Source organism: Muscardinus avellanarius, assembly GCF_963383645.1.
Source record: "Muscardinus avellanarius genome assembly, chromosome: 4".
In the NCBI taxonomy this organism is placed as follows: Eukaryota; Metazoa; Chordata; class Mammalia; order Rodentia; family Gliridae; genus Muscardinus; species Muscardinus avellanarius.
The window spans coordinates 58,582,640-58,609,524 of record NC_137789.1 but is presented as its reverse complement, the minus strand read 5'-3'; the positions used below and the strand labels follow the sequence as shown (position 1 = coordinate 58,609,524).

Sequence of the window (26,885 nt, the reverse complement as noted above, 5' to 3'; positions counted from 1 at the left end):
GCCTGTCTCTCTGCTAACGTTGTTTGCCCTTCCTCCATATTTTTCCTATTTCTCCCCCTTTCCTTGCTAGATCTGATTCCTTCTAACTTTCCATTGTGTATCTAATTCCTTTTCTCTCACTTTTTGTCCAAACTGCTATAATATCTAATTCATGTCCTCTGTGATAACAATATGCACCGCAGAGTTCTGTTCACATCTTTTATTCATTTATATTTTGTGAAAGAAAGCAAAGCTGTGTACCAGGCAATATTCATTCTGCAGGAGGCTATAATTATTACTCAAATTTAGGGAACCATTAAGAGGACATTCAGAAAATGAAAGACCCTAATCTTGAGTCTTTTATTTCAGCCTACAAGGAAAAAATGAAGGAGCTGTCCATGCTGTCGCTGATCTGCTCTTGCTTCTATCCTGAACCTCGTAACATCAACATCTACACTTACGATGGTGAGTGGTCTGCAGAAGAAAGGGCCCTGCTGGCCAGAGCATTTGCAACGGCTTGTTTATATTTGTTTCTCTCTCTCAGAACTCTTGGTATAATGAAATCAATATTTTGTAGATCTTGCTATTGACTTGCTATGTTTAGCTATTAGGTCTTATCGATTGCCTAGTGCTCAAAATAGTTTGAATTTGGTTCTAGTAACAGCACATTAATGTCTCTTAAGAAACATGGCAGGCCAGGCATAGTGGCACACACTTGTAATCCCCGCGCTTGAGAGGCAGACAGAAGGATCACGCAGGTTCGAAGCCAACCGCGCTGGCTTAAGAGACCCTGTTTCCAAATAAAAATATAAGATATGTCTGGGAGTGTAGCTCGGAGGTAGAAGGGCTTCCAGGAATCGCAGTACCACAAAAAAAAAAAAGAAAGAAAAGAAACATGGCTGGATTGTCATTAGCAACTACACCCAGCATATCAGCATCCACAGTATGCCTAAGGTGTTTCTTTGCAATTAGAGTGGATCATAATTTGTGAGAAAATGCTTTGTACTCAGAACACTCATAAGAGAAAATCACAGCTATCACTGTTTTTCTCTATGAAGTTCCCATGTTTTGTGCATGTATTTCAACAAGCTAATAAGAGCTGAATTAATCATCAAAACTGACTTATGACTAAGGCCCCAGGTATAGAAGTTTTAAAAGGACAAAACCTCAAGAGCTGGCATGACAATTGACATTCATGAAGCACAACCTTTTACATTCAATTTGTCCTGATTCATTATGCTTAATTGGTTTTCTTTCTGGCTCTGCCACTATCCACATGGCCATGGACAAGCAGATACTTAGATTCTCTAAGCCTCATTTAACACCAGCATCTGCCCTAAGGTTGCTGTAAAGTTTAAACAACTTGATCCAAGTCAAACATCAGCACCAAGCCAGGCCTCTCATAAGCACTTGGTGACAGTGCCTGCCTGTCATTATTCACAATATTATCCTCATCTAAAGTTAGTTTAGTCAAAATATTTGATGCAGTTATGTGTATACTAGGTGTAAATGAGGCTTAATGAACCTGATGGGCTCACGGTGATTTTTCTTCTCCATGTATGTAACAAAAGATATTGAAGATAAGGCAAAGATATCTTAGAGCAGGTATCTCTTGCATGCCTTTAAAGCCTATTTGAGGATTCAAAGGCATTTTCTACCCAAAGTGGGTCAGTCATGGCCCAAGCATCAGAAGGGCTGATTAACTCTTTCAGAAAGAAGTGCTCTACCAATGAAGGGATTTCGGTCTCCAACCAAAACATTATTAGAATGCAGGCCCAGTGCCTACTTTGGGTAAGTTCATTCAATTGGCAAATAAACCATACAGATCTTTATTATCTCCCAGATATAGCCACAACTAGGAATTCAACTATGTTTCTTAGGAGACTCTAAAACTAACTACATGTTGTCATTGAGGGTCCAAAGATTAATATGGAAAGGTCTTCACCTTCAAGAAACTCAGAGGTTAGTAGAAGAATCTTATAACATACAAATGATCAGTAAGTAGAACACAGAGTAGTTAGGACAGGGGAGATCATTGTGGGGCATGGGGTGAGATCTGAAGGGAAATACACCAAGCACTGTGTGTGTGTATTTTCCTATTACTCTGAGCCTCATTATCATGTATAATTACAGTGCACCAATAAAAGTATATATATATATATTTTTGTTTGTTTGTTTTTTGTTTTGTTTTGTTTTGTTTTTTTGGTTTTTTTTTTTTTTTTGCGGGTCTGGGGATGGAACCCAGGGGCATTTGACCTCCGAGCCACACCCCCTGCCCTATTTTTATTCTTTATTTTGAAACGGTCTCACTGATTTGCAGAGGGCCTCACTAAGTAGCTGAGGCTGTCCGCGAACCGCGATCCTCCGGTGTCAGCCTCCTAGTTGCTGAGATTACAAGCGGGCGCCACCACGCCCGGCTTAAAAGTATATTTTTACAAAATGGGACATGAATCAATTAGAGAGCTCTTAGATGTGAGGGAGCTGTATGGCAATCAAAATCGAGATGCAATCTCACTTTGGGGCATTGAGGATGTTCAGCCTGGAAGGAAAGGACTTGAAACAGAGCATCATAACTGTTTTCAAGTACAAGCTTCCCTCTGCGTCTGGGGCTCCCCCTTAGCAGATTCAACCAACCTCACATCAAGAATACTTGAGGAAAACATTGCCGTTATTCCCTGAACAATGCTATTTGCACAGCATTTACATGGAAGTAGGTATTATAAGTAATCTAGAAATGATTTTAAATGTCTGGGAGGATACGAGTAGGTTACATGCAAATACTCCAGCATTATATATAAGGGACATGAACATCCTCAGATTTGGTATCTTCAAGGGGTCTTGGAACCACATACTCTTAAGGGTACCAAGGAACAACTGTATCTGAAAGATTGATGATGTATCACAAAGGGGAAAAAAAAGGGAGTTTCAGCTTAAAAACAAGGACAAATGAGCTGAAATCAGAGGGATACTGTCTGGGGCTCAAAACAAAAATATTCAGCTAAAAATGAGAACTGACAGCCAGACATGGTGGCGCACATTTGTAATCCCAGCATTCGGGAGGCTGAGACAGGAGAAATATGGTTCACAGTCTCAGCTACTTAGTGAGGCCCTTTGCAACTCAATGAGACCCTGTTTCAAAATAAAGAATAAAAAAATACAGTTGGGGTGTAGCTTAGAGGTAGAATGCTCCTGGGTTCCAAACCCAGGACCACAAAAAAATAAAATAAAAATGAAAACTTACCCAATGCAGGTCTAATTGTCGTATTTTAGTGTTATGAGTTACATAGTTTTGGGGGTTTTTTTGTTTTTGGGTTTTTTTTTTTTTGCGGGTCTGAGGATGGAACCCAGGGGCATTTGACCTCCGAGCTACTCCCCCTGCCCTATTTTTTATTCTTTATTTTGAAATCGAGTCTCACTGAGCTGCAGAGGACCTCACTAAGTAGCTGAGGCTGTCCGCGAACCGTGATCCTCCAGGTCTCAGCCTCTCAAATGCTGGGATTACAAGCGTGCACCACCACACCCGGCTGAGTTACATAATTTTAAATGTCCTAGCAGAAGCTAGCTATCACTCTTTCATATATACTTTATTTTAATATATTTCATTATATTATTTTACATTATAAATAATATTATACTAAGTTCAAAGTTGAAGGTCTGATAATCTGCTTATCTTTGCCACATAAACTACTGATAAGAAAATAAAAGGCTAGACATTCTTCAATTAATTTTAACTGAAAAATAAAAATTATATATGATTGTGGTATAAAACATATAAGTATATTGCAGAATGGCTAAATCAAGCTAATTAAGCTATGTATTAACTCACACTTACTATGTTTATGGTGAAAACACTTAAAATCTACTGTCTACACAGTTTTCAAGAATAAAATTCATCATTATAAAGCCGGGCGTGGTGGTGCACGCTTGTAATCCCAGCATTCGGGAGGCTGAGACTGGAGGATCGCAGTTCACAGACAGCCTCAGCTACTTAGTGAGGCCCTCTGCAAATCAGTGAGACCCAGTTTCAAAAATAAAGAACAAAAAATAGGGCAGGGGGTGTAGCTCGGAGGTCAAATGCCCCTGGGTTCCATCCCCAGACCCGCAAAAAAAAAAAAAAAAAAAAAATTCATCATTATAAGCGAGAGTTGCCATGTTGTACAATAGGGATCATGAACATATTTTTCCTAACTGAAATTTGTACCTTTTAATCATCACCTCTCAGATCTCCTCTCCCTCTCTCCAGCCTCTGGTTACCGCCATTCTACTCTTGATTTCTGTGGGGTCCACTTTCTTAAATTTCACATATGACTGAGATCACGTGGTACTTGTCTTCTTTGAGCTGGCTTATTCCCCTTGGTACAGTATCCTCCAGGTTCATCCATGTTGTTGCAAATGACAGAATTTCCCTCTTTTTAAAAGCTGCATGCTATTCCCATATGTATGTGCACAGACTAGATAAGTAGGTGCCCACAACACAGTGTCTCTTTCCCTGGCTCCTGTCTGCAGCTGAGGTATGCAGGAGGAGGATACTCTAGGTAGCAACAAAATAGAACAAATGTACTACAGTGGGGTCACTAGACTGTAAGCTCCTTGAAAACAAGGATCTCCAAGAGAGAGACATTGCACATACGTGATCACTAGGAGCAACAAACATACTGACGGACAAGGCAGGAACCAGCAGGATGCTTTGCACATTAGCACTGACTGTCAAATGCTTCCAACTCTTCAGAGAGTCCTATTGACTCTAACGTAGCTCCTGAGATCCCCAATCACAGGAATGGCAATATTGTAATGATATATGTATGTATGTATGCATGTATGTATGTATATCCTATATATAACATATATGTATTATGTATACATTATATATATGTATATAGGATATATATACACATATATCTAATATATATGCATATATGTGTGTATATATGTATATATATGCATATATATATTAGATATATGCATTATATATATATATATATATCTCCACAGGATGGATATATGAGAACTGGAGAACTCTGTTCTTTTCCACATCATCTAACAAAAAAATGCCTCCATAATTTCCAAAATAAAATAACTCGGTGCTACTTGATTTTCATGCAAAGTTCATATTCATTCAAAGGAAAATTTTAAAAATCAATTCATGCTGTTTTTTCTAGGAATGCCTACCATTTTTCAGTTCCCTATAGAGATTGTTTGAATTTCTCAAAGCCAAATATTTATTTTGCTAAAATATATCCATAGTTAAACTAAAGAGAAAGGTCTTATATACCTAGACTAAGGTAGAGAAAACGATCACATGCAGCATTTTATTTCTATTTCCTAGAGTAGCACTGGAATCCAAGTGATTAAAGCAAAGCTGTGCTTGGAGCTCTGCATGAGTAACATTCCCCATGTTCCTTTATTAGATATGGAAGTGAAGCAGATCAACAAGCGTGCCTCTGGCCAGGCTTTTGAGCTGATCTTAAAGCCACCATCTCCTATCTCAGAAGCCCCGCGAACTTTAGCTTCTCCAAAGAAGAAAGACCTGTCCCTGGAGGAGATCCAGAAAAAACTGGAGGCTGCAGAGGAAAGAAGAAAGGTAAATTTTTTCCATAGTTTGTAAGTTTTCTTCTCCTCCCTCCTCCTCTCCTCTCCATTTCCCTCCCCTCCCCTTTTCCCTCTCTCTGTCTTTCTCTCTCTCCCCCCCCCTTCTCTCTCCTAATTTCCATTCTAATTTCAACTTCAATTTTTACTTAAAAGTGAGATTCATAAGTATCTGGTCAACATTATACATCTATATATACACATTGGATAGAGATGCTATTTTACCAATTATTGTTATTATAAATATGGACTTAAAAAAAGGAAAGCAGAGCTAATAACCCAGGGACATGTACAGTGATTAACTTATCTCTTTGTTGTATATTAAAGTTTAATTCTCATAGAAAAACTGTACTAAATTACTCAGAGTTATAGACCATAAAACATTGCTACAATAGATATAACCAAGTAACTAAACAGTGGAGGGTATGTCATGCTCAAAGCAGTTTAAATCCCACTAAGCTCTGACATCCTATAGGTAATAGGTACAGGGATAAGTATAAATACATACAGATTAGAGTTAACACATAAGAGATTCGAATATAAAGTCAGTGACTGACCTGAAACTAAAACTAGAAACCAAAATTCAACATCACAGTTTAGGAAATGGATGGTATTCCTAGGTAACATAATCAATTTGAAGAAAATTACCAAAGAGAAAAGAAGAACACAGTGATGGTCAGAAATAACTGCATCTACAAAATGTACAAAACTCCTTGAGGTAACTAATTACTGATTCCAGTAGAACTCCTGCACCCTGACCTAAATAAATTATCAACAATTACACATTTAGACAATTAAATTGAATTAGAAATGGACCACATAGTTAAACAACATTTACAAATGTCATCAATTAGCATTATGATGACCACAGAAATATATGCCTTGGCACCTTTTAAAAGCAGCGTTCAACGCCAGGCATGGTGGCACACGCTTGTAATCCCCGCGCTTGTGAGGCGGAGACAGGAGGATGGCGCAGGTTCGAAGCCAGCCGCGCTGGCTTAAGAGACCCTGTTTCCAAAAATAAAAAAAAATAGGTCTGGGAGTGTAGCCCGGATATAGAAGGGCTTCCAGAAACCCCAGTACCACCACCAAATAAATAAATAAATAAATAAATAAATAAATAAATAAATAAATAAAGCAGCATTCACCAGGGGCATGATGGCTCACGCACACCTGTGATCCCAGTACTTGGGAGGCTGAAGCAGGAGATTGCAGGTCCAAGGCCAGGCTCAGCAACCTCACAAGACCCTGATTCAAAGCAAAAAAATAAAATAGGGCTGAGGGTATAGCTTAAAGGTAGAATACCCCTGAGTTCAATCCCCCAAACACACACACACACACACACACACACACACACAAGGCAGTGTTCCATCACATTTATAGTTTTATTTTTTTGTACTGAGGATGGAACCCAGGGGCATTTTACCTCTGAGCTACACTTCCAGCTCTATTTTTTATTCTTTATTTTGAAACAGAGTCTCACTGAGTTGCAAAAGGCCCCACTAAGTAGTATCTGAGGCTGTTCTCGAATCTCAGCCTCCTGTCTCAGCCTCCCAAATGCTGGGATTACAAGCATGCGCCACCATGCCCGGCACATTTCTGGTATTATTTGTTAAATTTTTCAATGCAGGAATCACTATGTATATTATGTCCTACTGGCAGAACTTTAATTAGAACTAAGTATAACTAATTAATGGAAAGAACTAGCTTAAAGATTTATCAATTGATTTTCTTCTATTGGATTGTACTACCATAATTAGCACTCATTTGGAGAACTGCTAATTCTCTTTAAAGAGTCTTCAGCAAATGCTTATATCTTAGTAATTTCTTAGTGTAGACATGAAAGTAACCAAAATTCAGCTAGCTAAGACAAAAATGTGTGATTAAAAAAAAAAGCCAGAAGATCAGGAGTGCTCTTAGCATCAGAAACAACAAGTATAATAATACGGGTAACCAAGCAGTATTGTCAGAAAACTTCCTTTTAATATCTACCCTTTCTTCTTGCATCTAATTGGCTTTATTACAAGAAAATTTAGTTTCAATTAGCACCAAATTTCTTTTTTCATAACTTGGCAACTTCAGCAGAAAGAGGGCTTTCCAGGTAGTTTTCTTATTTATTGGTGCATTGTGGTCATACTTCTTAATGGAGTACAAGATGGTGGAGGCATACATGCACACATCACTCATTTAGCCGTTCCTCAATTCCCCCCATTCCCTCCCCCTCCCTCCTTCTCGTGTTTGGATAAGTGATTGACTTTGTTATGTTTGTGAATGTACATCATGAACATTAGAAAATTTCCCTCTTCCCCCTCCCATCACTCCCATTGAGGCCTCCATATTTGCTCATCTAAGGTAGTTCTAACAAAGGTCCTGGGGTTGAGTTTCAATCCTGGACCACATGCCCAACCCTGAACTCGTCACTCCAGCCCTGGGGATGCAGGCCTTTGATCCACAAACCTGGGCCATGTGTCCACCAGTGAATTGTACGGAAGTTTAGATAAGATGTTACTTGTAGAAAGAAGTGTGGAAAGGTAGTTCTCCAAAAGAAAACTTGGGTGTTCTCACCAGAAGGGGAAATAGAGAGGTACGGTGACACAAAGCTATAATCCCCATACTTGAGAGGCTGAGACAGGAGGATCACAGGTTCAAGGCCAGCTTCAGCAATTTAGTGAGAACCTGTTTCAAAATAAAAGCTAAAACGTGCTGGGGGTATAGCTCAGAGATAGAATGCCCCTAAGTTCACTTACCAGTACCAAATAACAAAGGGAGGTGCGTCTTAGAAATTATAGATGTCCACAGTTTTTATCTGTAAATATCTAGTGTTACTAGAACAACTTAAATAGTTATTTAGCACATATACTACTAGATTTGTAAGCTTCTTTTTCCCTGCTCACATCCTATGTGGTTGATTTTCATGTAAATATGATGAAAAATAAGCCTACACAGCTATAGAGAACAGCACTGTCCACTAGAAATATAATTTCAGACACATATTTATTAAAATTTTCTAGCAGCTACATTTAAAAAAAAATGAGAGATGGGTAGGATGGTGCAGACCTGTAATCCCAGTACTTGGGAGGCTAAGACAGGAAGATTGTATGTTCAAGACCAGCCCCAACAACTTAGTGAGACCCCGCTTCAAAATAAAAAATAAAATAGAGCCGGGGGGTTAGCTTGAAGGTAGAATAACTTGGGGTTCAATCTCCACTACCAAAATATATGTAAAGTTAATTTTAATAATATATTTTAACCCCACATAACCAAAACATTATTTCAGTGTAATCAATATGAAAATGCTAATGAGCTATTTCACATTCTTTTATTCATACTAAATCTTTGAAATCTATTATATGTTTTATGCTGACAATGCAGTCAGTTCTTACTGTCCTTATTTCAAATTCTGAGTTAGTAGCCACAGAACCCCCATGATTAGACGAGAAAATGTCTGTAAACAGTGGAGAAATTTTAGGCCTAAGGTTTTCAAATTGGTATCAGATAATTATCAGATTCAATGGGCTGTTTATTTTATTTTGGTAATGGAGACTGAACCCAGGGGCATGCTACCTCTAATCTGCACCCTGGCCCTTTTTATTGTTTTATTTTGAAACAGTCTCACTAAGTTGCTGAGGCTGACCTCAAACCTGCAATTCTCCTGCCTCAGCTTCCCAAGTAACAGGATTACATATGTGAGCCACCACACCTGACTTTTGTTTAACACTACCTGGCAAGTAGTACCTGGCACTACTTTTATTTTTATACTAGAAATTAAACCCAGAGCCTTCCACGTACTGGGCAAGTGCTCTACCCCTGACTACATTCCAGTCCTTTTTTATTTTGAGACAATGCCTTGCAAAATTTCTCAGGCTCTTATTAAATGTGTAATCCTCCTGCCTCAGCCTCCCAAGTAGCTTAGATTACAGGAGTGGACCATCATGCCTGGCACTACCTATACTTTTTTTTTGTGTGTGTGTGTGTGTGGTACTGGGGTTCCTGGAAACCCTTCTACCTTTGGGCCACACTCCCAGACCTATTTTATACTTTTTATTTGGAAACAGGGTCTCTTAAGCCAGCACAGCTGGCTTCGAACCTGCGTGATCCTCCTGTCTCTGCCTCTTAAGCGTGGGGATTACAAGCGTGCGCCACCACACCCAGCAACTACCTATACTTTTAAGTAAAAAAAAGTATTCATTTAAACTCTTAGCATCAAATTTTGAAGTGATAACATGTAATTATGTTTACTTTTTATTATATCTTCTCATCCTAAGACAAATTATCATAGTCAAATTTCTAAATGACATTTTCTGAGATTACACCAAGTATTCTCTTTAAATATGCTTTTATTGGTGCATTATAGTCTTACAATAATGTAAATCATGATTTACAATAATATAAATCATGTTGACAGTGACATCGATGCACACAGCACTTTATACCAAGTAAACTATAATCCAAAGAGTTCATTCACTCTCGACAGATATTTTTCAAGCACCTAGTTGGCAGGCCTTGTTCTAGGCCCATTCCAATAAAATAGAAATAGCCAATCAATAAATATATGCATCAGATGATACACAAAAGTTGCTATTTTTATAAAGGGAGGTGACTAGAAAATTAAATGGTGTTAGATGCATAGAGAAAATGGGAATATGTTTGAGACTAAAAGAACTGTTCCAGAACTAAGGATACACAGCGGTGAGAATGCAGAAAGTGTGTTTCCAAGGCAGTAGGTAAGCTGATTTGGACTGGTGGATTTGATTATGGAGTGGAGAGTTGGGAGGTGAGATTGGAGAGGGTCTTGAATGGCAGGTTCGGGAGCAAGCTCCATTATGTCAGGCATGACGAGTTGCTAAAGGTTTTTCAAAAGTATACACACATCCAGCCTAACCTCTGGGTCATTAATGATTTCATTGCCTGGTCCCGTTTCCTTTCCCATGAGTTACAGATTTTTAAGGATTCTGCCTGAAATCATACTACATGTAAATAAGTATTAGTAAATTTGTTTGCTATGGCTATAACCAAAGACACATATAACTGCTAATCACTATTTCTGATTATCCCAAGATAATAAGCATTTTCTCACCATACTGACATAATTCTAATTCAAAGTAAGTAATAAAGACATGGGATATACTATTAGGCCTTTTTAAACACAAAACAACCATGAGTTCCATGCCTCCATATGCTGCCACCACCGCTAATCTCTTTAAGGCCTGTTCCTGGGAGATGAGGAATCCGATCTGGGAACCGAGGCCCACGGCTGTGTGGCAGGGGCCCCTGGCTTTGGAGCTGGAAGGCTGCCACAGAGGCATCTCCACATGGATGGAATAGCCTTCTTGTTAAAGGTTTTGGCAGTTTCCCCAACTCCTCTTTCCATCTGTTGACACTACTGCGGCACTGGCCATCTGGTTACTAGGTTGGACGATACTCCCTCAAGTTCCTCTGGGCCAGAATTAACGCTCCATTGACTAGCTGGTAGATGAAGCTTGTTATAAAAAGAACACATATTTTTCCTGCTTTTTCTCCCTTTTTAAATTATTTCTGAAAGCCAGTGTTTACCTCCATTGAGACTATAGTAATCTCATGCAATCAGCTTGAAGTTCATTTCTTGAAATCAAAGTCTCTATACTGCAATTGACAGGCATGGTTAAAGTGATGTGAACATTCTAGCCATCCATCCATCCATTTATTCATTTATTCCACAAATGTTTATCTAGCAAGAGCTAGCCAGGAGAGGCAGCCATACATCCCAAATGGCTCGGGACAACTCTAACTTATTCCTTTGTGTCAGTATCACTATTAATGATTTCTCTTTCACTCTTATAAACGTTCCACTTTGGGCAATCAACAATATGGTCATCTTCAGCAAAGCACAATGTTCAAAAGCATCCTTAAAACCTCAGTAGCATACTTGGGAGGCTGAGATGGGAGGATCACAGGTTTGAAGTCAGCCTCAGCTACTTCGTAAGGACCTCCTCAACTTAATGAGACCCTGTTTCAAAATAAAGGATAAAAAAAATAGGGCTGGGGGTGTAGCTCAGAGGTAGAATGCCTTTGGGTTCAATCCTCGGTACAGGGAAAAAAAACACAGTAGCTAAGAACATATGATTAGGAGAATGTCTGTGGCTAAATGCTGTTCTACCACTTATTAGCTGTGTGCCTTTGGGCAAGTCACACTAATTTTTGTGTTTTCTTTTATACATCCATAAAACAAGACTTGTCATAGGTCCCATTGTCTTGAATGCAGTTACTCTACATGAAGACATAATAATAAGCACTGTGAAAGAGTTGCCTATAATTGTGTAAATATGCATCTAGTCCCTGACCTCACAGACGTTACGGTCTAGCCAATACATGATTTTATAAAGGAAAAGAGTTTTGATTAACACAGATATTGAAATATTCCATACAATTCATTTCAGAAATATTTTGAAATTCAATAAAATATTCTTTATCAAGTGACATAAAATATAGGCAGTTTGATAGGTATGAGATATATATCAACATATTAGTCCAACTAGAGGTGACTTGGAAATTAATATTATAAAAAATGATGAAAATACAAAGACCTTAACGACATTGATAAAATGGCACACTGAAATAAATTAAATTTTGTATAGACTAACATTGCAGTATATATACATATTATACTATATTGCATGGTAGTCTGATATCAAAATGTCATTCAGAATGATAGTGACATACATGCACACAGACCTCGAGGAACGTCCCCCAGTTCTCTCCTCATTTCCTCTCCTCTCCATACAGTACATTGAGATTGGCACTGGTCATTTCACATATGTATATAATGTCAGTGGAAGTGTTTCCTTCATTGATTCTCCTTCCCCCACACCACCAACTTCCCCTGACTCCATCACACCACTGAGGTTTCTCATTCATTATGATATAAATTAAATTTAAAAGCACCCTACTCAAACCAGCCCAGTGAAATTAAGTTGACACACAGCTATTCATGAAGTAGTGAACCCCAAAGTCACTGAAGCTCTAAAGGGAAGCTGGGTGGCTTATTCTCAATGAAATGGCATAAACGTGAATCCTTAGTCTCCAACTTTGTAGACTCACCTTTTCTACTTGTTGGCATCTCTCTTGGTAAATGGACATTAATGTGGAATTCAGGGAAAGGGAAGACTTTTACAGCACTGGATTTTGAAATGCAATATTTGGTTTGGCTTTCAGGAAACCAGTATGACACCCAGGCCACAGAACCCTTGTGGGTGCTGTCCTCTGAGTGAAGATCAGACCCAAGTTTCTTTTCTTAGGAAGGAACCACAGTGAACCCATCATGGGCTTTAGAATGGGAAGGGCTTATTTTCAAGATCTGAACATTTTAATAATTTTAAATTTCTTATTATGCTTCTGGCTCTACAACACAAACTGGGTATTGCATCCTTTAGTTTTTCACAATTATACTCTCAATTGTCATTCCAACAAGACATTATTTTGTAACTTTAGCTGGGATAATAATGTGTTTGCATTTCAGTAGTAAAGCCAATCATTAAAGACATATCATCTAAAATGCTAGTGCAAAGGCACTTTAGTACTAGGAGGTTTGGTATATGATGAACAATTTTTTTTTTTTTTTTTTTTGGTGGTACTGGGTTCCTGGAAGCCCTTCTACCTTAGGGCTACACTCCCAGACCTATTTTATATTTTTATTTGGAAACAGGGTCTCTTAAGCCAGCGAGGCTGGCTTCGAACCTGCAGGATCCTCCTGTCTCCGCCTCCCAAGCACGGGGATTACAAGCGTGCGCCACCACGCCCAGCAGTGAACAATTTTAAATAGCAAGTCATATGCCCCCTCAAATGATGAAAAGAGACAAGAAAATAAAGACGCAGAAACGGGTTTACATAGGAAATAAATGGAAAGCTAGTGCTATCTAAAATGCAGTTTTAAATCTCTTAAGTGTGCATAAAGTAAAAATGAATTTTATATGCCAGTTAACTCGAATTTATCTTCCATTTCACTTGAACAGTAATTAAACTCTTAGACCCAGTAATATAAGAAATGATAATTAACCTCTTTGGAAGAAATGTTAAAGTGTTCCTCAGTGTACAATAACTCTTTTTAACTGTCTCATTACTTTCCCTTTACATGCCTCTCGTGTAATTATTCTAGCGATTCTGAGTTCCACGTGAGGTCTATGCCTAGAAAAGGTGCCCACCTGCCATGTGCATTGGCTTCTATAACAGACAAGATAGAGAAGGTTCCCTGGTCTCCCAAGATGACACAGCAAACATAATCAGTTCTGTATTTTACCTTGACATTTACATTATTTCAGCTGATCATTATCTTGCCCCAGTTTTCCATTTCAGTATTTCAGTGAACATCTATATTAAGTGACCATCTTTGTTAAGCTCTTCAGAAATCTCCAAGGCCAGACACTTTTTCCTTGAAAATTTGATTTTTTTTTTTTTTTTTTTTTTTTTTTGGTGGTGGTACTGGGGTTTCTGGAAGCCCTTCTACCTCCGAACTACACTCCCAGATCTATTTTTTATATTTTTTATTTGGAAACAGGGTCTCTTAAGCCAGCACGGCTGGCTTCAAACCTGTGCGATCCTCCTGTTTCCGCCTCCCAAGCGCGGGGATTACAAGCGTGCGCCACCACGCCCGGCTGAACAGTTAATTTTAATAACTTTTAGCAAATTCCACTCTCCAGCCTATAATGCTACACAATCAAGATTCCTTTCTGCTAATCTACCCAGCCAAGGCATACAAAATACCTCTGTGACTACGTAGTGAGGACTTTATTTCTACTGAAAATGAACAGAAACACTTCCGCTTTTGTAAGTTACCTGGTCTCATCCCACAGCCTCTCACCCACCTCATGTCATGTTTTAAAGCAGTTTTCTGGACTAACTGCTTATGTGCTCATTGATGCAAATACTGGAATCAAAGCCACGTTTCTTCCCCAAAGTTATAACTGGAAGATTAAACCATATTCATCCGAGAATCCATTTTTCCGCAGGAATAAACAGGCAGCAGTAGCTGGAAGCCAGGCTGAGAAGGGAACAGCAGCTATGACTTTCTGCACCAGCAAACAGAGAGGGAGCTTAGCTACTGAAGTAAAGGCTCCTGGCTATGAGCTTCATAGAAGAATTTGTTTAGAAATTGACTAATAGCCAAGCATCGTGGTGCATGCTTATAATACCAATAGTTGGGAGGCCGAGACAGAAGGATATCAAGTTCGAGGCCAGTCTCAGCAACTTAGCAGGACACAATTTCAAAATAAAAAATAACCACTAGGGGTGTAGCTCAGAGACAGAATGCTCCTGGGTTCAATGCTCAATGCCAAAAAATAAAAATAATAAAAAAATGAATACTTATGGATAGTAGGGACCAAAATAAGAACCATAGTATTTTCTTATGCTTTCCACAATAATTGACTCCACATCCTGTATTTTTTTTTCATGGACTTGAGTTTTAAATACTTGAAACAGGCAATTATTAGATCTTATAAATGTGCTAATTAAAACAGCGGTGGGTATAGCATTCCCATTCAGTGTGTAAGAAAAGGCACCCCAGGCAAAGCAAGGCATAATGGCACACACTTATGTCCTAGTTACAAGGAGGCTGAAGCCAGAGGATTGCAATTAGAGGCCAGAAACTGTTTCTGGTCAACCTAGTAAGATCCTGTTTCAAAATAAATTACAAAAAGGAGCTGGGGATGCAACTCAGTAGTATAGCCCTCCCCAATTCGGTTTGAATTTCCTATAGCACACCAAAAAAAATTTTTTAATTTTTAAATAGAAAAGGCACCCAGACTGAGCAGCCCCGGAGGCTAGTGGAGCCCAGTCCCACAGTCTTTGTCAGTCCCAGTGTGATAACCTTCTGTGTTGCCGTCTGTTTCTGTTTCACCCCATTAATTGTGCTTTTTTTTAAAAATGCACTTAACACTTACGCTGTGTAATCTCATTTAGCCCCAGTGGCTGCAAAAGTACCAACCCCATTAATTAAGGCATTCAAAGCAAGCCAAATGCCTCACTGCAGTAAATGCAATAAGCACTACTTCTAACGGGAATTCTCTATTCCTCACAATGGGAACCGCGGGAGTAACTGTTCCCGCAGACCAGCTGTGTCCCACCAAGGCAAGCAACTTGAAAATCCTTTAATCCGCCACCCTTCTCTCCTCAAGCCCCTTTCCCTGCTGCCTTCCACTGCCTTTGGCTGTTCTGCAAAGAAAGTAAGAATGCAAATATAAACATTAAGTTTAAACACCACTGAGCAAAGTACCAAAGTTAAGAAAGGAAACTTTCCACGGTCTCCTGTTAACAACCCACCATCAGTCCCTGGGGGACCTGGGCCAGCCAGAGAGGAGGCAGGCGCCCGGCCCCATGCCACCAAGCCACCTCCGCAGCGACCATCTCCACACCAAGGCGGCCCCACGCTCCTCAGGGCAGGATGCAGGCATGGGCTTTCTGAACACCAGGCTGGGGCGCGGCTCACTGTGCCACAGGAGATCCTGTGACAACAGCTTGAAGCAAACAGCCAGGCAAAGCCAGCCGGCTCCTGTCAGGACGGCACTGGAACCGCTGGTCTGTAGGGACGGACCTGCTAACACACTGAGCAGAAATCGCACTGTCCTCCCGCCAGATAAATACTATCCTTACAGACAAAAGTTAATTTTATGAAGACTCTTTTCAGAAAGACACTTTAAAAAATACACACCTCTTTGCCGGGCGTGGTGGCGCACGCTTGTAATCCCCACGCTTGGGAGGCAGAGACAGGAGGATCGCGCGGGTTCGAAGCCAGGCTTAAGAGACCCTGTTTCCGAATATAGGTCTGGGAGTGTAACCCAGAGAAGGGTTTCCAGGAACCCCAGTACCACCAAAAAATAAAATATATATATATATATATATATATATATATATATACCTCTTTCTGTCTGTAATAATATTCATTCTCTGTCACACACACACACACACACACACACACACACCTTAACAGAAGTACTGTTAAGAATAAATAAGCAAGATCTGTGTCAGCTACTTTGACAATAGCCCTCAAGGAGCAGAAAGTGGAACCACCTAGAAAATGTGTAATTCACAATTTTTTTTCAGAAAGCTTCCATTTGATTTTGAACTTACTTTGTGTTACCCTTTTCTTATTATTTTAATATTAACTATCCTGAAAGCAAAAACAAAGAAAGAATGAGAGGAGTCCACTAAATTCTAGTAAAACTACTAGGTGGTTAAAGCAAGAGCAGGGCTGGCTCCCAGGACTTGCTGTCTGATCTCTACTGAGCCACAGACCTGTCTGGATAAACTTTAGAATAAACGCATCAACCAAGCTTCATAAGGATACGATTTTACCATTCCTGCAGAATTTGATCTGAAAAGAGCTTTCTTCCCTTTCTAGGGTCCATATTGCTTGTGTGTCAATCTCTCTCCAGTAAACTCCACAGCTACTACCATTAACTAAAGTGTTTCCCTAATAATACGTACAGTGGCAATCAGTATTTAACTGGCCACATAGGAACTTTTTGGATTAACAATTGTTTAGATATGCACATTTATAAATAATCCATTGAAGGTTCCTGTCAGAGAATCGGCCCAGGAACAATGAGTGTATAATAATTTGGTCTTAAAGCTGGATAGGTCCATACTGAGTAAGGCTTCTCTCAGATACAGTTTGGGAGAGAAAATAACGCCTACGGTCACCAACACAGCTAAGATTCAGATGCAGGCCTGACACCAAACCCCATGTCAGTGTGTTTTGCAAAAAGTAGACTGCAGACTGCCTACATGAGATTCAGAGGGGCTGCTTATCAAAAATACAGATTCCTGGGCGTGGTGGCACATGCTTGTAATCCCTGCGCTTGAGAGGCGGAGACAGGAGGATCATGCAGGTTCGAAGCCAGCCTCGCTGGCTTAAAAGACCCTGTTTCCAAACAAAAATATAAAATAGGTCTGGGAGTGTAGCCCTGAGGTAGAAGGGTTTCCAGGTACCCCAGTACCAGCAATAAGTAAATAAATAAATAAATAAATAAATAAATAAATAAATAAATAAATGTAGATTCCTGGGCCTCACCAAAGAACCTTGGAATCAGAATCTCTGGAGGTAGTTACCAGGCATCTGCAGTTTTATCAAGCACCTGGCCATAGCAAATGCTGTAAGGAGCCATAGAGCCTCCTGACACTGGAGGAAAAATGCAGCTCAGAGTGGGAGGGAGCGTCAAAGAGGTGCACGTGGCCCTGGGGTTTCTGTTCTAATCTCTGAGCAAGCACTGAGTTCTTAAGCCTACTCAGAATTTCAAGAGAGTCGGAACAAGGACTTTTTGCTGTCTGTGGCCAAGTGGACATTAAGTTTGTACTGTTTTCAGGTCTCCAAAGAGAATTTGGTTTATGGTAAAAAGGCAGGGGGCAGGCATGTAATAAAAAGAGAAAGTGAATTTGTTCCTTTGATTGATGAAAGTTGAAAAGCTTATTGTAGGGCCCAACCCACAGATGAAACACAATGGGGCAGGAAAAAGACCAAAAGGAAAAGGGAAGTCTGGCCTCGGTCCTCGCCCATATTCCTCCTGCTTCCAGGGAATGTTGCCATCTAGTGATGAATTATGGCATTTCCTGTTGCATAAATGCCCTGCAGCAACTTTTTTAAAAAATTAAAATAAAAAACACTCCTCAATGAGGGTTAAATGCTACTTCTTCTAAGACAATCTGTCCCAAAATTTCACAGCTGAAAATTCAACTAACCACATGTCTTCGCTAACCACATTCTATAGAAAACTCCAAGTTGTGCAGATGGGTACAGAATTGGCGACAGCACCGGGGCACAGACGTGCTTGCTATTCATTTGAAAAGAATGCTCCCTGGAACCCGTGGGCCGCTATTCTGCTAGGCTGGTGTTTGCGTAATTATAAGATGTATGTGTTTTTCTTCCCAGTCTCAGGAGGCCCAGGTGCTGAAACAATTGGCAGAGAAGAGGGAGCATGAGCGAGAAGTCCTCCAGAAGGCTTTGGAAGAGAACAATAACTTCAGCAAGATGGCGGAGGAGAAGCTGATCCTCAAAATGGAACAAATTAAGGAGAACCGTGAGGCTAATCTAGCTGCTATTATTGAACGTCTGCAGGAAAAGGTAATCATATGGGAGTCCTGAGCAGATGGGTGCATCCATCTGTAACACAGCTGGGTGAACTTTCATTAGCCTTAGCACGAGAGACTTAGTCAAATTTGCTGCATGTGCAATGACAGCCAACTCCTGGGGCTCGGGGCAGCATTGACTCCAGGGCAGGGTAAGCGTGGCTAGAGAAAATGGGGATCCAACATCAATACTGAAATTTTTGTGAAATTTTTCAGTGGTAAATGAGTTCAAGGAGTTGTATAAACCTTAAGAAACAAATTTTAGCCCAAAATGGTGGTGTATGCCTATAATCCCAGTACCAGGGAGGCAGAAGGATCGCAAGTTTGAAGCCAGCCTCGGCAATGAGTGACACCCTGCTTCAAAATACAGAATGAAAAGGACTGAGGGTATATCTCAGAGATAGAATGTTCCTGGGTTCATCCTCCAGTACCTGAAAAAAAATTGAAATTAAAAAATTTTCAGTTGAAAATATTACATTTAAAATTAAAAGTTTTTAATTGAAAATATTATATTTAATATAATAAGGCACCAATGTACAATATTAATATAATGTATTACTATAGCATTTAAATGATATAAATATATAACATATATAAGTATATAAATATTTAGTATAAATATTATATATAAATATATAAATATATAACATAATCTAAATAATGTGATATTTTATTTAATATGTGTATTTAATATAAATATTAAATTGAAAACATATATTTGTTAGGAAAGGCCAGGATATTAGTAAATACTGGTAAGCTCCTAGTCTCCATTTTGGAAAATCTACAAGGAAACCTCGGGTATAATAACATTTTATGGAAGCCCAGCAAAGGAGAGCCCACAGGGGAAACTCAGCACATCAACTTCCTGGTGCCTTTCTCCTCCCAATCTGCACCTACACTCATTCCATCCCTCAGGATGAGAAGCACTGAGGTTCTTCTGAGAAATGGAAGATTTCTATTTTGTAAGCTCTATGTTACTTACCCCTCATTCTATCTCCCCCCAATTTTTTTCTTTGAAGAATACAGTGTAGCAATGAGTAATCTAGCTTTGTCCAAATGAATTCAGCTTTAAAAAAAAGTAGAAATCTTGAGAAAAATACTTCAATTCTTTTCTGAGCAATCGCCCACCTGACCAGTCCTGAGAGTTATTAAGCACTAGGCCTTGAGGATGAGGACAGAAATGGGACTGGCCCTGTCATCACATCACTGAGAGTTTAGACCGAGCAACTCCCTGTTCCCTGAGTAGTACCTAGAAAGCTTCTTGTTTCCTATTGGAGTCAGCCCATCTCACTGAAGGCCCACACAGCATTGGCCTGAAGTTCTGGGGACTCTGTGTTTTCACTGCCTTTCTCTGATTATGTCAGGCTAAATCCAAAGGACATAGACATAAAAATTTGTTAAAGGGCTAAAGATGTAACTCAGAGGTAGAGTGCTTGCCTAGCACAAATAAATGAGGGTTAGGGTTCAATCTCCAGCACACCCACAAAAGAAGCATTTTAAAATGTAATCTCATGGTGGTTTTCATGGACATCTATGCTCTATAGGAACTTTTGAAAACTTGACTGGGGAAAGGTGCATAGGCTGTCACAGAGGTAGGCCACTGAGACTCTTAAAGATGTGTGGACATGTCCTAGTGACTTGGTCGGGAGCCACAATAGCCACTGGATGCCTTCGCCAAATTCTGAAACAAGAGATTAAGCTTTTACTTAGATGCTGGTGTTTCTAGACTCTCAGGACTATGTCAGGTTTTCCACAAATGAGTCAGGTCAGGATTTGGAGGAAGCAACAAAATTTGCCTCTCTGCAGGTTACATGTGATGGTACAAAACAAACGCTCTACTTAGCTACAGCAGAGCAAAGTTCTAGTTGCTAAAATGTATTTCCCCTGACCTTTAACTAGTCAGCCTTCCTCCATTTGTCCACAGTTCACAGTTCTAGAGAACTGAAGAGATTTTGCCTGGCTACCACTGGTACCATGGACAGCAGAGAGCCTCTGTGTGCTCTGTGTGACTTGGCCTTCAGCTCACGTCCTAGGCCCTAAAAAACTCATGTGCAGTTGCTAGGAATGAAACATCCTGATTTTATTCCAGCACTCTCAATTACACCTTTAGTATCTAGTAATACACACACACACACACACACACACACACACACACACACACACACACAGTATATTAGTGTGTATATATATATTTGACCTCTGGGGGAACTACACAGGTGCAAAACCTATAGAATATCCTTTCTGATTTCAACTGTAAAAAAGTTAATAAAATTTGCATATTTAACCAGTATTTCCAGAAGCACTGGATTTTAACAGGCAATTTATTTTTCTCTGTGTTCTCTTTTTAATTTTCACCCAGTGCCTGCCCAGCTCCTTTCTGCATGCTCCTCTTCTGACTTAGTCCACTTGCTAATCTACAGGGAACTTTTCCTGCAAATGATGAACCTGTAGAGGGCTTTAAATTCCTGCAGAATCTCTGAGGGGAAAAAAAAATCTATATTTTCCTTAAAAACTCTTCACATGATTCCACTATATAGCCAGGTTTGAAAACTAGTAGTTTGTAGCCTTTTCTGATTTAAATATCAGCACTCACTATTCTACACCATGTCAAATAATGGCACCAAGGTAATTTCTAGGACCACAATTTCCAAGTATTCTAGAGCTAAAAGAAAAAAATAAACACCTTTTTAATTTGTTAGGATCTCTGGCCAATGGCAGCCAAGATTTTTTATCCCTTCAATAAAACAGAGATATTCCTTCAAGAGTACCAAATGTATTTCCATTTGATATATTTTATTTTATTTTATTTTATTTTATTTGGTGGTACTGAGTGTGGAACCCAGAGGCTTTCTACCTCCGGGCTATACTCCCAGAACTATTTTTTTCTATTTTATTTGGAAACAGGGTCTTGCTAAGTTGCTGAGAGCCTCCCTAAGTAGCTGAGGCTGGCTTCGAACCAGCGCAATCCTCCTGTCTCAGCCTCCCAAGCGTGGGGATTACAAGCGTGGGCCACCACGCCCGGCTCCATTTGATATATTTTAAATAGAACGTCTATATATACTCAAACTACTTTTCTTTCTCCTGAAATAGTACAAAGTAAGTTTTGCATTATGACCAATATCTAGCATTTTGCTCAAATTAATTGCTCCTATGAAGTTAGAAATTAAAAAGAAGGCAGGTGTGGTAGTGCACGCCTGGAATGCCAGTATCAAGAGGCTGAGATAGGGGGAATGAAGGCTCAAGACCAGCCTTAGCAACTTAATAAGACCCTCAGTTACTGAGCAAAACCTTGTTTCAAAATATTAAGGTCTGGGGGTGTAGCTTGGAAGTAGAATTTCCCTGTATTCAATCCCCAGTACACACATACACACACACACACACACACACACACACACACACACACACCCTAGCCTTTATTGATTGCTTACTGTAGGTCAGGCATTTTTTCATTTACTCTCACAATTAATCTAAACAATACTAAGTGGAAATACTGCTATTATATTTATTTCACATCTAAGGAACTTGGTCTTCAGAGAGGTTAAGCCATTTGGCCAAGGTCACTAAGCTAAGTAGCCTGGCAGAGTCTAGACTTGAATGCAAGTCTCTTTGACTCAAGAGTTTTATTCTAAGCTAAAACTACTACTATCTGTCAATCATTCAACACTGCACTGTAAGATAAGAAATCTTAGCAGAAGCATTGGAACTTGTACGTCATGGCCACCTATGACCTTGTGAACATTATTTTTCCCCCCACCCCCCGTGGTACTGGGGTGGAAACCAGGAGCATTCTACCTCCAAGCTACATCTCCAGCCCTATTTTTGTCTTTTATTTTGAAACAGGTCTCACTAAGTTGCAGACAGCCTCAATAAGTAGCTAAGACTGGCTGTGAACCTGCGATCCTCCTGTCTCAGCCTCTCAAGTACTGGGATTACAAGCGTGCACGACCACACCTAGCTGAACACCATCTTTTTTTTTTTTTTTTTTTTTTTTTGGTGGTACTGGGGTTCCTGGAAACCCTTCTACCTCCGGGCTACACTCCCAGACCTATTTTTTATATGTATATTTTTTTATTTGGAAACAGGGTCTCTTAAGCCAGCATGGCTGGCTTGGAACCAGCACGATCCTCCTGTCTCTGCTTCCCAAGCGCGGGGATTTACAAGCGTGCACCACCACACCCGGCAAACACCATCATTTTGAGGGATGGAAGCTTTTTTCTGGACTCACTCCTGACCCCCTCTTTCTTTCTTTCTTTCTTTCTTTCTTTCTTTCTTTCTTTCTTTCTTTCTTTCCTTCCTTCCTTCTTTCTTTCTTCTTTCTTTGTGTGTGTGTGTGTGTGTGTGTGTTGTGTGTGTGTGTGTTACTGAGGATTGAACTCAGAAACTCAGAGTCATTCTATCTTTGAGCTACACCTCCAACACTATTTTATTTTTTGTTTTTAAACAGGGTCTCCATAGGTTGCTGAGAGTCTTGCTACATTGCTGAGGCTGTACTCAAACCTGGAATCCTCCTGTCTCAGCCTTTCAAGTACCAGGATTACAGGTGTGCACCACCATGCCTAGCTTTGACCCCTCTTTCATTATTGTGGGTACATAGTCATTAGTAAAAAGAAGAGCCAGGCATAGTGGCTCACAGCTGTAATCCCAGTACTTAGGAGGCTGAGACACGAGCATGGTAAGTTCAAGGACAGTCTCAGCATTGCAGCAGGACTCTCAGCAACATAGTGAGACCCTGTTTCAAAACAAAAAATAAAATAGGGCTGGGAGTGTAGCTCAGAGGTAAAATGCCCCTGGGTTCAATTCCAGTTCCAGAGAGGGGGGAAATAACTTTTTACTTTATCTTGGCTTTAAAGAGACTCAACGAACAAAATTTCATAGGAAGAATTTACCTTGAGTCATCTAGTTCAGTCCCTTTGTTTATACTTGATGCCCGGGGAAATTAAAAGAGCATTTAGAGGTTTTTTTCTTTAAAGACCCAAATCTTTACTAATTGTATTTTTTAGAGGACCAGAATTTTTCTTAAAATCACCTTTCTGACATTTTTTTCATACTAACGGGTAGTTATATACAATGCAAAAATACTGTTTGTGACACTTCCATCATGCTGAGATGAGGACGAGTGTTGCAGAGGACATCTGTAAACTTAGCTACTCTTGGGTCTGTCTAGCCCAGGGCTTCTGACAGTGCCAAGCAAATATTAGGAACTCATTAATGTAATGGATATTTTCAAAGAATAAGACAGTCACAACTGCCTTAGGAAACTCTGGGCTGGGGGTTGTCTGACAATTGCAAACAGTTCGCTGTTAAAAGAAACAGACCAGGCTGACAATTACACGCTTACTGCATGTCTACTTTTGGTTCTCCTACATCTTGATAAATAGTCGCATTAGTCTTTCATGAGTATCTATTTAATAATTTCAATGTAAAGTTTTCAAAGAACAGATTAGCTAAAATGCCCATAAATAAATATTGTTTTAGAAACTCAAAAGGATTTATCTAAATTTCCCTTCTTTTTATGTTATCTCAAGCTCACAGATTATATTTGTTCTTTCCTATGGCAAAACTCGTTTCTTTACAGCAGGTTGTGGGTGTAATAAGAAATATACTCTAAAGTAGGCTAATAATGCTAATCAGAACGCTTCCTGTTGTGCAGTTGTGTTTTTATGAGTCTACACTGCAGGCTTTGTGTTTTTCTGGCATCGTGATGGTCTAGGCTTTTTCTCAATTTTCATAAGAACTCAGCTATCGCTAATTAGTCTCTTTCTGCGTGAGGAAAAGATTCTGCCACATCCTTTCCTCATAATAGCAGAACAAAAAGAGAAATCAGCTGCCTCGCTACTCATTTCCCCCATGACATTTCCCAATGGGACTTGATTTCTCTATGCATGCCTTTTCTCCCTTTTCTCCATGCTTTTTTTAAACATATATAAAAAGCTCATTTAAGCCAATTAAATAAGATTGCTTGGAAACTCTTTCTTAGAGTCAACTTCCTGCTTCCTCCAATTCTGTATCTTTGAAGGAAAGTATAGGAGGCTGTATGTGTTTTTCTCCTAGAACCCACACCTGAGCATATGTTTCCCCACAGCCCGACACCTGTCTCCTCACAGTGACACTGAGATTGTATTGCGTGGTTAGGGAGTGGCTGTAGAACTGGGTTCTCTGGGTTTGAATATCAGCTAACCACTTGTTAGTTAAGCTAACCTGGACAAGTTACTTAGCCTTTCAGTGCCTCAGTTTCTTCATCTATAAGTGGGGATGACAACAGAACCTCTACTGAAGGGTTGTTGTGAGGATTAATGAAATTGGTACCGGCAAAATCTGTGCCGATACAAACCTGGTATATATTAAGTGCCTAATAAATGCTCAGTATTACAACTTAAATAACACTATAACCATAGACTCCTTGAAGTTAACAGAATTTAATGATAAGATTTACTTTATAGCTAGTGAAGGTCATTGCCCCTGAATTAAAGGAAATGATAGAGCCTCAATAAATTTCTGGAATGTGGGGAGTGAAGGCAATTGAAAGACTATTCTAAATAGAAAAATAATACTAGTAATAATTAGCATTTTAAACATCCAGTTTAACTGACATTTGGCACTTACTAAATGCAAAACAGTATGATTATAGTCATCCAATATAGAACCGTATACTAAAATGCACTGGATTACCTTTTCTCCATCAGTTCCCTCCTTGGAAGATCAGGACTCAGTTCCCAGCCCCAAGCTAGTAGCTCAGTTCCTTATGCAAAAAAACACCCACGAGTCATATGCAAGCCTGCAGTGGCACAGAATGGGGAACACAGTGCACACCTTCGGTGAGCTTATAGTCAAATATAGCAGGTAAGACAGGAGTTAGAATAGAATGGTGCGCATAAAAGGAAAGAGTTATGCAGGTGTTAAATGGAAAGTGAGATTACTTTAGTTTGTGAACTCATGAAAATCTTTGTAGAGAAAAGGACGATTACCACAAGGTTTAAAGAGGAAAATTACAACCCTGGTCAGTGGCACTGGATGGCTAGGAACCTCAAGTGTGAATGGCATGAAAAGGCAATTCTGTTGAAAGAAAACATAACATATGTAGGAGGAGAGTGGAGGCTAAGACTGGAAAGTCATTATGGTCCAGTTGTAAAGGGCCCTGAGGAGCAGGTCAAGACCTAAAGAAACAATAGGAAACATCCTCTTCCTGGATCTAATCTTTCCAAAGTGTCCACCAACAATAACAAAGTTCTTAAAATACTAGAGAAAATGAAAGGCACTATTAAAAATGATGGAAAACCCAACAAAGTAATATTTTATAGCTAGTCTCTGGATTTCTCCTGGTCATTATATTCAAAATTCTCTTAAATCATATGACTTTTTGTCATAATTATTTTTTTGGTGGCACTGGGGTTCCTGGAAGCCCTTCTAGCTCCGGGCTACACTCCCAGACCTATTTTTTATATTTTTATTTGGAAACAGGGTCTCTTAAGCCAGTGTGGCTGGCTTCAAACCCGCGCGATCTTCCTGTCTCTGCCTCCCAAGCACGGGAATTACAAGCGTACACCACCACGGCCGGCGCTTTGTCATAATTTTAACAACAACAACAAAAAAAAAAAACTGTGTTAAATATTTTTTAAAGACACTATAAGTCTTGCTGGGCATTTTGGCACATGCCTATAATCCCAGTACTCAGAAGGCTAGACAAGAACAGGAGTTCAAACCAGAGTCAGCCACTCAGCCAGACTCTGTTTCAAATTAAAAAAAAAAAAAAAATCAAAAGAGCTGTAGGTATAGCTTATAAGTAGAATGCCCCTGGGTTTAATCCGCAATACAAAAAATAAAAATAAAAAGATACAAGAAGTCATATAAAGTCCTCTTGAATGTGACATTTATTGGGGCCCACATTTCTTGTGAAATGGGAAAGATTCCTAAAGGTAGACACCAAACTTAGTTATCCCCAGCCAAGAGCATGTTATGCATAGATTCAGGCAGGCCGTTCTAGTTGTCTGTGGACGACACAGCAAAGCTTGTGACACTTCTCCCTTCTGTGTTTTCTAGGAGAGGCATGCTGCCGAGGTGCGTAGGAACAAGGAACTCCAGGTGGAATTGTCTGGCTGAAGAAATGGCGGGTATGGCACGCCCCACCAATAGTAAATCCCCCTGCCTATATTATAATGGATCATGCGATATCAGTATGGGAAATGTATGACATGGTTTAAAAAGAACTCATTATAAAAAAAAACAGA

The 26,885-nt window shown here is 39.7% G+C and overlaps 1 protein-coding gene across 1 annotated transcript; it reads left to right on the top strand.

Moving 5' to 3' along the window:
• Positions 1 to 347: 347 nt before the first annotated feature.
• On the top strand, positions 348 to 26,885 carry STMN2 (stathmin 2). Its single transcript, XM_080694251.1, has 4 exons — positions 348 to 444; positions 5,388 to 5,560; positions 18,464 to 18,655; positions 26,698 to 26,885. Exons 1-4 carry the CDS (start codon positions 363 to 365, stop codon positions 26,755 to 26,757), a joined length of 507 nt encoding a protein of 168 aa, XP_080550377.1. The 5' UTR covers positions 348 to 362; the 3' UTR covers positions 26,758 to 26,885.

Bases quoted from the DNA above. Each gene is read 5' to 3' on its own strand.
- STMN2 (XM_080694251.1), top strand. From the start codon at position 363: ATGAAGGAGCTGTCCATGCTGTCGCTGATCTGCTCTTGCTTCTATCCT. The intron at 445-5,387 runs GTGAGTGGTCTG...TTCCTTTATTAG, and splicing joins CAACATCTACACTTACGATG to ATATGGAAGTGAAGCAGATC. The intron at 5,561-18,463 runs GTAAATTTTTTC...TTTTCTTCCCAG, and splicing joins CTGCAGAGGAAAGAAGAAAG to TCTCAGGAGGCCCAGGTGCT.